The sequence below is a fragment of the Micropterus salmoides genome, unplaced genomic scaffold (genome assembly GCF_014851395.1).
Source record: "Micropterus salmoides isolate LMB-PRFRI ecotype aquatic unplaced genomic scaffold, ASM1485139v1 Ms_hic_scaffold_23, whole genome shotgun sequence".
NCBI lineage: Eukaryota > Metazoa > Chordata > Actinopteri > Centrarchiformes > Centrarchidae > Micropterus > Micropterus salmoides.
In genome coordinates this window covers 2522036-2535670 of record NW_024041484.1, presented here as the reverse complement: position 1 = coordinate 2535670, position 13635 = coordinate 2522036, and the positions used below count along the sequence as shown (strand labels likewise).

Sequence of the window (13635 nt, the reverse complement as noted above, 5' to 3'; positions counted from 1 at the left end):
CACAACTTAAATGCAACAGAAGAACAGTCAGTTGGTTGCATTAAGGAGCATTTACTGGTCTTTACTATCAGTAACAAAGATGCTGGAACAATTTAAACAAATCACTGGCAAATTAATGGTGGCCTGCAGGCGCCTCCTATACTGGACAAATACATTGAAGACCTTGCAACAATATATCAAATTAAGTTTCAACTGCGAGGAGAATTATTTAAAAAAATAAAGCCACATAAGACGTATTTGAAGCACATATAGATTTATTTATGTAAATGTATTTTCTACAGAAATAGATTTCACATACAGTCAGGGGCGGACTGGGACAAAAATTCAGCCCTCGCAGTGTAGCCACGCCAGCCCACCTTACCACGTATCCCCACGAACACACATTCACTACTTAGGCTACATTTGTGTACAGATGGTGAAACAATATAAGCAGTAGGCCGACTGTATGTAACAGCAAGCGCTGACACTGTGTTGAAAAGACGTGGGTGACATAAGGTCTGAGAATAGGGGTGTGATTAAAGACTTTGGTCAGAGAACAGGACGAGAAGATTTTTTAACACTATTTTGAATAAATATTCCTTAATGAAATATCTGAGTGGGGGGTCTGGGGGTCTTCCCCCAGAAGATTTTGAGATTAAACTCTTAATTTCCTGCATTCTGGAGACATTTTCTGCACCAATTTATGGAGTAAATGTCTTTATTTATATGAATGGCAGCACAAAATCCACATAGCAGGTGACAATGCAAAATATAACAATAAAATGGAATATAAGGCAGTAATCAGTAGCTTTTTTTTGTGGTTTAAGTAACTTTAAGGTTTTTTTTGTGGTTCAAGTAACTTCTTGGACAATGCACATTTGTTTCTTCTATATTTAAATTGCATTGCATGTTTTCTTATTCTGCAAATAAGATTCTTGTTCCAAGCTATTTTTTCAGAACATATTTAACTAATTTTGCTTTCAAAAAGTGATGGGGACATGTCCCCAATGGACACCAATGGTAACAGATTTGTAACATTCCATGTATCTGACTGGGACACAATGCTCACTAATTTTTTAAGAGCACACAAAATTACACAATCAGTTGAAACAATGGCTGTCCATCTGAGTCTGTGTTCTCTCTGCTCTCTCTGTCTGTCTGCTGTTACTGTCTTTCTTTACTGCAGAGTTGATTACAACCCGAACATTTTTGTGTGACTGTTTTCTTCCTTCCTCTACCCTCCTCCCTGTCTCTGCTAGGCCTAGCATCCTTCCTCACAGCACTGGTAGCCTGTAAGAAGACCAGGGCTCTCTGTCTGTACCGATTCCAGCAACATCCATTAACACAGTAGCATATAGAACATTGCAGAAAAATGTTTTCTCACATGCTGCGCTCAACATTGGAATACACATGAATAAAAACATTACTCATTAGCCTACTTAATTCTGCTCTCCTTGCCTTGACTTCTAATATTTCCACACAAGAACAGAACAGACACTTCTGCTGCAAACACAGCGGCTTGCCCTACCTCTTTCTTTATCTCTCCCTGTATTTGTCGGCCCTGTTGACTTTCTCTATCAGCAGTGGGCAGTTTAATAAAGTGGCCAAAATGACACAGCACTCACAATGTCCACCCACGATTCTGTTTTCACCTGCGGGTGCGTGGAGGAGGATTGTTAATGAGGAAGCCAAACGAAACCAACATTGTACCCAGTTGCACCTGCACCAAAGTGTTCGATGTTGCTTTACCTGGTCCCTGCTTGTGAATTATCCACCGTCTGAGTCTTATAGCGTAATGGATGAACATTTCTCTCAGTGTTTCGTCTGTAGTTGGATGGCCATTAATGTACCTCAGCGGCCGCCCAAGTAAAGCTGATTTTTGAGAAACACTGATATTAATATCAATCTGATCGGCCCACCTCAAAACAAATAGTGCGGCCCCTCTGGCATATGCCAGAATTGCCAGGTGGCCTATCCGCCCCTGCATACAATCAAACCAAGATAAATTGTCCAAAATAAATTGCACATACTGTGCAGCTGCTGATACTGGCACCTTTTTTACTCTGACACTTCTTTGTTGTATTGTGTGTGTTATCAAACAATGAATTCCTTACCAGGTCCATAAATGATAAGTTTTAGTGGCTCACAATGTTTTCAGACTATGAATCTACAAGAACAAAAGAATTATTTTTACATGCGTCTCTCTAAAAAGATCTTGCAGTTTGTGCACACACTGCTCTTCAGAATCAAGGTACCATTTACAACAATACAAAAACAATGCGAGCATTCTGTTCTTATGAGCATCCTGAACACAGTCAGGCCCCGCGTTATCAGCTTCGGAATCAAAAGGTGCCAGTTTTATGGTCGGGATAGCACTTAGAGAAAGCAACTTTGACCCCTCCCCATCTTCTCTGGGGAGGAGAAAGGAATTTAGGGTAGCTCCAAATTTATTCAATGTGAAATGCACAAATCCACACCGTTGTTCACTACATAATAAAAGAGGAGCATTCTTAGCTGTCTAAATGCAAGCTAATCAGATGTAGAATCTGTTGTCCTTGCTTTGGCCCAAGCCAAGTTACGCTCATGAATAATTTCTGCTAGCTCTGGGGAAAACCAGGGGTTATCCTTTACTCTATATCTCCTGAATGAGGCATGTGTATTTATGATTTGTGTAAAACCCTCATTAAAGAATGTCCAAGCTGTCTCCACATCAGGGATAAGCTCTATTCTACTCCAATTAAAATGAAATGAATCATGATAAAAATGTTTAAGATTCCACTTACAAATGACATGTGATTTTAATTTAGGGACCTTAGTGTTCTTAGATATATTGTATTTAAAATTCAAATAAGACTTACAAGATGGAGAATATCTGACTGAAACAAATACTAAAACTTTGTGAAACATTAATACGTTACTAAGGCTTTACACACACTCAAATCTGATTATCTAAATTTTTTTTTTTTTACAATATCTGTGCATGGCGATTACTGGGTGGTTAAGACAAGGTAAACATTGTGGTAACGGTTAATAAAAACTTGACATATAATTCAAGGTTTCTTAGAAAACTCTGGTCTCCTGCATGAAACTCAGTTGTGCCACACACACCCATGCACCACCGCCATTTCCAAACACTTACTTTCCAGCTCACTCCATGAAGGACACACTACCTCCGGCACAGGCACTGAAAATTGGCACTGGATGTAAATTGTGGGGTGGAATTATTCAATATGAATGGAATTCCTATAGGCATACTTGGCCATGGTAAATCAGCATTCATCCTCCACAACAATCTGTAATATTTACCTTGTCAACCAAATAACATGTTTTTTATGAACACACAAAAAATACCAAGATGCGAGACACAATTTCAGCCTCATTTAATGCAAAAATGACATGAAAAATGAATACCATGAACAGTGCAGCACAAGGTACGACACACTGATACTGACTGCTCTGCTTCTTTCCCTGCATACTCTCCTTAGATAATACTAGCATAACACACAAGGGGATGCACACCTAGGGTATATCCATCACTCATGCTTTTCAGATTTCCAGGGGAGGTGAAATGTATTCAGTTGCAGGGGCATGGATGACATCTGACAGCTCCCAGTTCCAGCCAACACACAGGCCTGCGTGCCCCGTCAGAATTCTGACTGCTGCAAGGACCTATCTAGGATCCACAGACCAAGACAGACAGGCTGACAGCTACAGAGACATACATCAAACTGTGCATCATGGTTGAAATAGATCTCTCAGGAAGGTATCCAGATCAAACCTGACAATGCTCAGTCACCCATACACTGAAGCGTATGCAGATGCAACAGGTCAGCTGTTGTAATGGAGTTAGTGGTCATAGGGCATTCTGTGGTACTGAGTTTGAATACAGAATGTCAGACTGAACTGGCAGCTCTTTTTTACCCGTGTTCCCATTCACAGACTATTAGTGATGTTGCCACAGTAGTGCAGCATTGGATGGACACTGAAGACTCTCAGACAGTCATCACTGCACAGCTGCCACGGTTTATTCAGTAAAGTAGACGTCAATGTTTCTTTTGTACTCCTTTTCTTTGTACAGTATGCAGTAAATGACACTTAGGGGTGTACTCACTTTCTTTGCCAGTGGTTTAGATATTAATGGCTGTGTGATGTGTTATTTTGAGGGGACAGCAAATTTTCACTGTTATAGAAGCTGTACACTCACTACTTTACATTTTAGCAAAGTGTCATTTACAAAATATTTACAAAAATGTGAGGGGTGTACTCACTTTTGTGAGATATGTTACCTTTCACATACAGTCATGTACCCCAAGTGACAAAAAGGCTTGGCATTTGGCAGTATTGTTCTAGCCATTAAAGGGAATTAGACTGTGCCTGGTATGCTTGGAGTGTAGCATTGGTCATGTCAAACAGCAACAGCTCTAAAATCCCTCCTTTCATTTCCTCTGTCTGTACCTGCAGTCACTCACTGCAGATACTGGATGTTGATCTTGTGTTGATCGATTTCAGTGGAGTGATAGGAAAACTTGAGAAAACACACACTTTTGACTCAATATGCTGCAGGCTGTTTGTCATCTTACCCAAAGTTTGACAAGAAGATCCTCATCAATTTCATCTCGGTGTAAATAGTGCAGATACAGGTCCATATGTTTAACTTGTAGTTGTACAAAATAGACACACGTGCATCAGTAAGTTTGAAGTCACAGACAAAAATCCTTTGGATTTGGAAAAATAAATAATAATAACATTCTGTCCCACACACAACACCTTCTAAGATTCTTCATTGCAGGTGCACACATTTTATACTGCAGATCACAAATTAAGAAACTCATACGCTCACAGTTTTGATCTCTGAACAGTGCTGGCTCTACCGATACAAATCAGTTTTGCTCCACATTTCACTGAGATCTGTGACGCAAAAGTGAAAGTGTGTGGAACGTCTCATTTGTTACTGAAAAAACAGCATTTGAGACATGTAGCAGCAAATTCAAGCAGTTGGTGTTGGCGTGTGTTCGTGCTAGAAAAATGTCCTAGAAAAAAACAAGACTTGTGATAAAATATTCCACAGATGTGCCACTCTCATTGCATGAATTCACATACTGTTTGTACATTTGTGGATGTGCAAATTTTATCCATGGCCTCACATTTTTTGACACAGGTGTATGTTTTGCACCACATTTACTGCAGCAAACAGCAACAATGTGATTTTCTTAATGTGTGATTCATAGTGAACAGGATTTGTACACCTGCTGAGAAGAATTTGTGAAGGTTTAACCGTTGTGTTCATGGGAGAGAAAAAAAAATCAAAACGTTTGCAACTCCTAAAGCATTTTACTTTGCGACTTCAAATGTACTGATACACTTGTGACTACAAATTTTTACTGTCAAAGGTGCTCAATTGACTTGCTCCAATAATACCCTCATATTAAACTAGCTAGCACAAAGACCTGGAAGCAGAGCAACTGCGAGCAACCATTAAAAGCAAATAATACACGTTACATTGTTAAATGTAGGTAAGTGTGTAACACTTTTTGCTTCAGCAACTATAACTCACTGAATTTTGTAGGTAGAGTTTTCAAACTTTTATACAAAGTGCCAACATTTGTTCACTACAAATGGCACCAATTCAATCCCCTACGAGAATATCACAGACCTTAAATCAGACCTGCTTTTGCATCGTCTGATTAATTTGTTAACAACCTTACTTTGATTGGATGTAAAATGTATTTCTTCAAATGCATCCAATAACCATAATGAAAAATATGTTTTCTTGTATCTACCTGACTGTCACCCCTACCCGCAATGGTAAGCATGGAAAAGGAGTGTTTGAGAAGTCCACATTTTATTGTGTGTCATGTAATGTGGAGAACTGGTCTTGGTCTCGACTCGGTCTCAGCCCCTAAAACTCTTGGTCTTGTCTCGGTCTCGATAAACTCTGGTCTTGGTCTTGACTTGGTCTCGGTTTAGGTGGTCTGGACTACAACACTAGTTAGTAACGCATGCTGGGGTAAGTTGTAACAATAAGACAAAAAAAGCAAAAATAGATGCCACACCATATGATGTGCTTCAAAAACAGGTAGTGATATCAAATAACAATGTTTCTCTCTTGCTGTAACAGACTTTGTCACACATGTACAGTATTTATCTACAGAATAAACTCACTTAACAGTATACTTAATAAATACTATTAAAATGCACCTAATTAAAGAACATCTTTGTACATCCTTAGGTCTAACAAAAAAGAGGTGTGTGTGTGTGAGTGTGTGTCAATGTGTGTATATTCTTATTCAGAGTCACAGTCAGTGCTTGAAGTGGGCCAGTACTCACCAGTACTGGCACTTCTATATTTTACTCTTTGGCGTAGCGGGACTTTTTCTTGCACACTGGAATTTCACAAGCTGCCCGTACACTCTCTCTGCCCTCTCCACCGACAGAGACGGAGTATGGAAAAGATCAAGCGCCGAAACACACACCAACACATGAACTACATGTGAATGGGGAGTACTGGTCACAGTGCTGACAAATTAATGCTGGTAACCCTGGAGTGCAAGCTGGAGGGGGGCAGACTGCAAAGGGAACTCTGTAAAATATTAAAATCAAGAAAGTCCCTAGTTTCATGTACAGTGGATGGTTGTAACACTCTTAAAAGAAGTGTTACAACCCTCCCTGCCCCTGTCGGCCAATGTTTAGCTAGCTGTATTAGCATAGTGGTTTGAAATTAGAAAGGAAATGCATCACATGTTGCCTAAGAAACTATATTTCAATCTAATATAAGTCAAACAATTCTATCTGCAATAGTATAGATACTAAACAAAATATAGTCTTGGTCAAAAAATTTACGTTCTTACCTCAAAATAATATTTTGCTCTATATATTCTGAATGCACCTCTTTCCAGACTTGATAGCCACCATGCCTGATCGGGGAGGAAGTAGGTGAATACTGAACTTTGGTGTTATTACAACTCTCGCCATGTTACAAACATACCCGTCTCCCCTATCTTGTGCAATTGTTCATAAATTGTAATTCTTTATTATCCTTTAATATTTACAGCCACACTGGCTGTGGGGATGCCTGTTGTCCAGAGTGAAAACTCCATTGCCATGGCATTTTGGGAATACAAAAGATAAGGTTGCCATTTTTGGTTTGAGTTGGTAAATGCAGGTGTCTTACCATGAAATTTGGCAAAACTGACTTTTCCACCAGCCGTAAGTGTACTTTGTATTAAGTGCTAATTAGAAAACGTTAGCATGAAAACACACCAAACTAAGTGGATGAGCATGACAAACATTACCTGCTAAACATCAGCATGTTAAAATTGTCATTTTGAACATGTTAGCATGCTGTCTGATGTATAAGTAGTATCATATTATTGCATTTTTATTCATTCAGTCTTTTACAATCTTTTCTTTTGTAATCGTAAATTACATTTCTACTTACACACCTGTTGTGGTGACATTATGCTATCCATACTTAATAAATATTACTATATTTTATTGAGTGAAGTTTGTTATTCTGAGACCCAATGTGCTAGGATGCTAATTCTCTTCAACTATTATGACCAACTGACTTCTCCTGATCTTCATATTTGCCCACATTCCTGTTGGCCATGGTTGCAGGACAGGATGGTACATGTGGTTCAGCACATATAGTGATGCAGGAGAGGGCAGCAGGGCTGCATTGTTACCAGAGGGCACTTCCTCTAGAAGTATGCCTCAAGGGATTTTGCTCTAGCTTTTTCCTCTTCAATACTGAAACACGTGGAGTCCCGCAGTGACCTGCAGGATCTGGCTCCTGACAGAGAAAATGTTGAAAGCTTATCTGACCTGACTGTCATGGTGCAGAGTGAGGGGAAAATATGGCTCAAAGTAGAGCATGAACTCATACTGACCTACATGAGCCTTCTATTAAAACAAATGAAGCAAATACAGGTTTATCTCGATCTCAACTCTCATCTCTCAAGAAACAAGAGCTCCAACCTCAGGGGAGCATGAATGTGCTCCGCAAATTCACATCGATCTTCCTGTAGATGGATCAAATATACCAGAAGTCTGAAACAGCAGGGTTTACTAAGGAACTGAACCACAGAATATTGAAGTAAATATGCTCTATAGCAGTTTGACCAAAGCAGAATCTGAAGCAAAACGACACGATATGTGAAGAAAGAGCATGTGTGCATAGTGTGGATGCTCAGCATGATGAATCATGAGTTCTACAGTGTCATTGGCTGTCAGACTCATGCCTTACAGTAAAAATCCGGGGTCACCAGGTCACAGTGTGTGATGGACAGGCCTTCTGACAGGGAGTTCCACATGAGTATCTGCATGTGTCAGAAATATATCTAGGACAGTCAGCCTGAAAAATGCTCCAGTCTTTGAAATATTGTCTTACTTGTATATATGCGATACTTCCTAGAGTTTGTTTCCATGTCTGAAGACACTGTCACCATGACGATACAGAATAGAAAGTTAGAAATGCAGATTACATCAAGTGGACATGAATAATGCAAGGTACATGGTAGATTTGTTTATCATTTTACAGCACAGGGTTGTGTAACAAGATGAAGTTGTAGTTCCCTTTGCGCTACTTACAAAAAGCAAACATTAAACAAAAACGTTATACACTAGATGGGTGAGTAAATAAGTCTTAGAAATGATTCACTGCAAAAACTAAAATCTTAGTAAGATTAATTATCGTAATTGAAGGCAAAATATGCTTGTTTTTTGTCTGACAAAAAACTCCTCCGCGAGTAAACGGCGTAGTTGTCAGAGCAGAATCCAAACCGACTACGCGTCTTTATTTGTCCAAAAGCTGCAGCGCTGTTCCTGGTTCTGTCCTAGCTTAGTAGTTTAGTAGCTCTCTGCTGGCCAGCGGCGTTTCAATCCCCCTTTCTGCCTGGCCCTCTCCACACAACGCTCTGAAGCCTCTGTGATGTCCGGATAATCTCAACCCTGAAAGGCTATCGTGACTCAACATCATGCGAATTTCTCACTCGAGTTGAAAATTTTCAACATACGTACATGAAGGCTTTCGCCTCGCCGGCAGCGCCCCCTCTGCACTGCCCGACAGGAAATTGCGCCTTTCTGCCTCTTTGCTTTGACTTTGTATGTAAACGCACTGCCTACAATGTTCGCTTTGCTTTAGTATTAGGAGCACCTTTAGTATTAGGCGATACCATGGATGTAGTGGGTTGTAAGTAGTGTGGCATTAAACAATATAAGCAAATTAACAGAAGTAGTTCTGAATGATTTTATTTACTTACTTGTGCTGAGCAAATGAAGCCTCATTGGAAGCCTCCATTCTGATTCTCTCTCTGTCTTCTCCCAGCAACACAAAAACATTTTCCCACCTGACAAGCACTCAGTAAATTTCTGCTCTTTAAAGCAACCTGAATCATTCCTCCACTAATTCTTCACTGGTGCGATGACGGATTTCTGGCAGTGTAAATGCTTTAACTTTTAAAGTGGATTTTCACATGTTTTTATTAACCTGACCTACAACGTGTTTCTTTTAATATAAAGAAAATTGCAGAAGTCCTTCTAGCTGTTTTGTCTCTATATTTGTATTTTATTCTACATTCAGTCAGAGTTCCGATGGCTTCTAAGCTTGTAACCCACAGATATGGAACACTGTGTTAATTCAAGCGGAGCACTGAAGTCTCACTTGCATTACTTCTCACTATTACTCAGCTCATGCGCTTATGGCAACGCCATTTGCCGCTAAAGCTCTACCATCACCCCAACCTCCTCCTCATGTGCTAAGCTTTTAGTAAGGTTGATTTTTATCTAAGAGGGGTTGTTCATGTATGTGTTTATGTAGGGGGATTAGTTCTATCAGCATTATCCTTGTTGCTTCTCTGATTCTGTGAGAACTCACTCAAAAAGCACAGCCTGACAGTATAACCATAATCAGTATGCCAAAACCAAAAGCTTTATGTACTTTCCTTGATTTGGTAAATATTGTAAAAACCCAGGGGGAACAATAATAACTGAAGGCTACTGAGGTGAGCTTCTCCCGTTTGGATTTTGGTGGTTGGACTTGAAGAGGACACAGTTCAATGGTCTTTTAGTGAGTTAATTATACTGTTTTTTTAACTGAATACCAAACGTGTAACCCTAACCCTAAGTGAACAATGGTTCTATGGATGTAGGTCCAAGCTCCACAGGTTGTCCGGTAAGAACAGTATATATATGGGGTTGGGTCAATGAATCCAGTTCATAACACACATTGAAGTGCCACTCAGTCTTTGTTGGTAGTTTAGGATATCCCTATGTGAATGTGGTTACTACAATAAAGGGTATATAATATAATAATCTGCAATAGTAATAGAAATATAAGAAAAACAGTGCGAAGATCTATAAATGAGATACAGTCCTCATAACTGTTATGGAGGGTTAACAAGGTGCAAACTCTTAGAAAGGCTCGTATCCACTACTACACACAGAGGAGAGAGAGGAAATGCACGATGGTCCCATTAGCTGGATATACTTACTTTTTACTACGGGTCCGCATGTGCATGATGGCTGCCTCTTGTGTCCCGCTGTTTGGAGCGTTGGTTGTGCACATCCTCAGCAATGAATGCAACGCGTTCACAAGATGCACATGAATGGTAAGGTTAACCGACATGATGTGGCGGTCAAACTATGACAGGGACTCGAGCTCCATCAAAAGAGGGATGCCTCTACCGAAAAACTGTTGAAGAGTGGATTACCTTCTGAACAATGTACATTACCAATAATTAGACTCTTAATTGAGAACACAAAGGTTGCAGTTTGCTTCGTAGATGTAATGTGCTTACCATGAACAGTCTGGTCCAGCTGGTAATGTTAATATGAACTGAAAGCCTGAAGTCAGCACTGAATCCCACTGGGCTGGAAACATCTGCTGCACTCTATATACAGATTCTAACTTTCAGCCGTGTAGCTGTATCTGGCCACATTCCATGTTTTCACCAGCTTCACATCACTGATTGAACAAGAACTGACAAAAAACCGGTGTGCCTCAGACACAAAACAGGCGCGTGAGTCAGAAATGAAACCAGCAGTTATTTTTAATGCTATGTATTTTTTATTTTAATAAGATTTGCTGTCACTTAACACATTTAATCACCTCTTTAAGTCACACCAATGATCTCTTTCTCTTCATGTGATTTCTCCCTACAGCAGTAATTACTGTAAGAGCAGATTAACGCTAATGATATCTTATGTGAATTGTAGGCATCTAGGTAATTAGCTGTGTCTGGTTTGACTGATCTTGGATCTTTTTGGCCAGGGCTCTGGCTGATGGGTTGAGCAGGGATCAAACATAAACTTGTGAAAGTGACTTGTGTTCTCTTGATTCAGAAACTCATCTGAAAGGCTGAAACACATCCGGAATCATATAAACTGAATAAGGTGATAATGTCAGATGTTTGTTTTCAGCTCCTTCTGGCAGGATGAGGGTAGAATACATGCTTTCTCAGATCAGAGCAGAAGCAGGTCAGCACGAGTTTCAGAACCCATTGGCTATTGACTGACAACAAAGCCTCTGGGGGCTTCTGGTGTAGCCAGCAGATATCCACATAGCAGATAACAAATATCCGGTCCAGGACTTCCTCTTCCATGTGTCATTGTTTCAGCCAATGCGTTCTGCCTCTTTTGCTCTCCACACGGAATGTTTTCTTGCTCAGACTACAAACGAACTGCAAACGAACACAAGAGCCCTTCAGATAACAAAATCTTGTGTCTTGCCTATATTCTGCATTCATATGCAGGAATCTGTTCATAAAGATTAGGTCAGCACCGTCTGAGATGTCGCATTGGATGTTTCTACAGCACCCTTGAGTCTCAGTGCCATTTGTGAGGGTGTCTTCACTTTAGTTTATTCACTGTGTTACTGTGGCATCATTTGAGACTCATTGAATAATTCTGATTTAGTTAAGCAGAACAAATCTTTCGTGTCAGTTGTACAGTTGGAGTTTTTGAAATGCTAAACCACTTTGTCAAAATGCACCAGCTGTTTAACTTTAAGTAAAACTGGACCAATGTGTCTCTGACTGACACTGATGGTCTTTATGGACTGTGTGGAAATTATTTTCTGGCTGATCTTTACTGATATACAGTATAAACATCACATTGACAATAAAATACAATCTACAAGTATTCGTGTTGTAATAAGTAATCACTTACGTTATAATAAACCATTTCCTTTTTCATGTTTTAGAACATGTTGTAGATTATAACAGTGTCTACTGCAAAGTAAAAGTGCATTATGGGAAGTCTCCTGGCAGTCTAGGCCTATGGCAGCATAATTGAAGGATGGTTCAGGGCTCACCCTGGCCAGCCCTAACTATAAGCTTTATCAAAGAGAAGCATCAAGTTTGGCATTTTGGCCATCACCACCTTGGTGTTTTGGAATCAGAAGTGACGAGAGGGTGGAGCTAGCTAGCTAGCTTGGTACATCTGTAATTCACGATAACTATGAAATTAACTGCGAAAAACAGGCTTAAAACAAAATGTACTTACCCCCCCAAAAAAACAGCCGAATTCTTTAGTACAACTACACAAAACATTTTGTCAAAAGTGGTAAAATTAACTTTCATAGACAGAAACACACTGTGAAAGCAGTACAGTCCCTCACACTTTAGAATATAGTTTTTTCTAACTTGTCCTGTTCTCCACTGGTAGCTATTGTGTTGAAAAAATCTCTTGTCTTGTCTGCCATCTTTCAGACAGAATGAACATGTGCGGCTGTGGTATAGCGGGTTGCCTGTTAATCTAAAGATCGGCGGTTCAATTCCCGGCTCCTCCAGGCTGCATGTCGAAGTGTCCTTGGGCAAGATACTGAACTCTGAATTGCCCCTGGTGGCTGTTCCACCAGTGTGTGAATGTTTTGATGTTAGTTTCTGTTTGAACACTTAGGCTCAGTGTGTGAATGTGATGTAGTGTGAAAGTGGTTGCAAAGACTAGAAAGGCGCTATACAGAGCATTTACATGTGTGTTTCATGTTTTGTTTAATTCACAGCTGCACTATCCTGTTCAGGTCAGTGTTAAGTTGTTATTCTACTGATGTTTCACCTCTCTCCTGTTGTGTTTCCTCAGACTTGCGGCGAATGACGGCAGGTTTCATGGGCATGGCGGTGGCCATCATCCTGTTCGGTTGGATCATCGGCGTGCTAGGCTGCTGTTGGGACAGAGGCCTCATGCAATACGTTGCCGGCCTCCTCTTCCTCATGGGAGGTAAGTCACACAAGCGGCGATTTTGTGTTGTGGCGGGTGAATTTGCCCAACCTACCAGCCACAGTAGCGGGTAAATGTAGTAAGTAATGCACAGAGCGATTTGTGACATTTCACAACACAGACTGAACCACGAGTCTACTTGTTTCACTGGGACACTTTCACGTTGTCATTATTGATAGGACTATTTAAGCAGTTAGGTTACCTAAAACCAACAATGCTCAAATGACTCTAATTAGGAATAACGCTGCATGTGTTGTTAATCACATTTAGTGATTTTGTAGGGTGTTCCACAGAATTTTGTTACGCAGCCTCACTATCATAAAGGACATCAATACACGTATTTTGCCAAAATGGTGAACTATTCTTGTCTCAAAATAACAGTAAATTCACAGCTAAAACATTATCCAAGTGTGAATTCATTTTACATACATCTAACTACTA

At 40.1% G+C, this 13635-nt stretch overlaps 1 protein-coding gene across 3 annotated transcripts in view; it reads left to right on the top strand.

The window, feature by feature from the left end:
• Positions 1-13635, top strand: part of tmem178b (transmembrane protein 178B) — a 146563-nt gene that overhangs the window by 125577 nt on the left and 7351 nt on the right. For all 3 annotated transcript variants that reach the window (XM_038739141.1, XM_038739142.1, XM_038739140.1), the window contains one exon: positions 13057-13194. In XM_038739141.1, coding sequence (XP_038595069.1) covers positions 13057-13194 — 138 coding nt within the window. The remainder of the gene's footprint in view (positions 1-13056; positions 13195-13635) is intronic.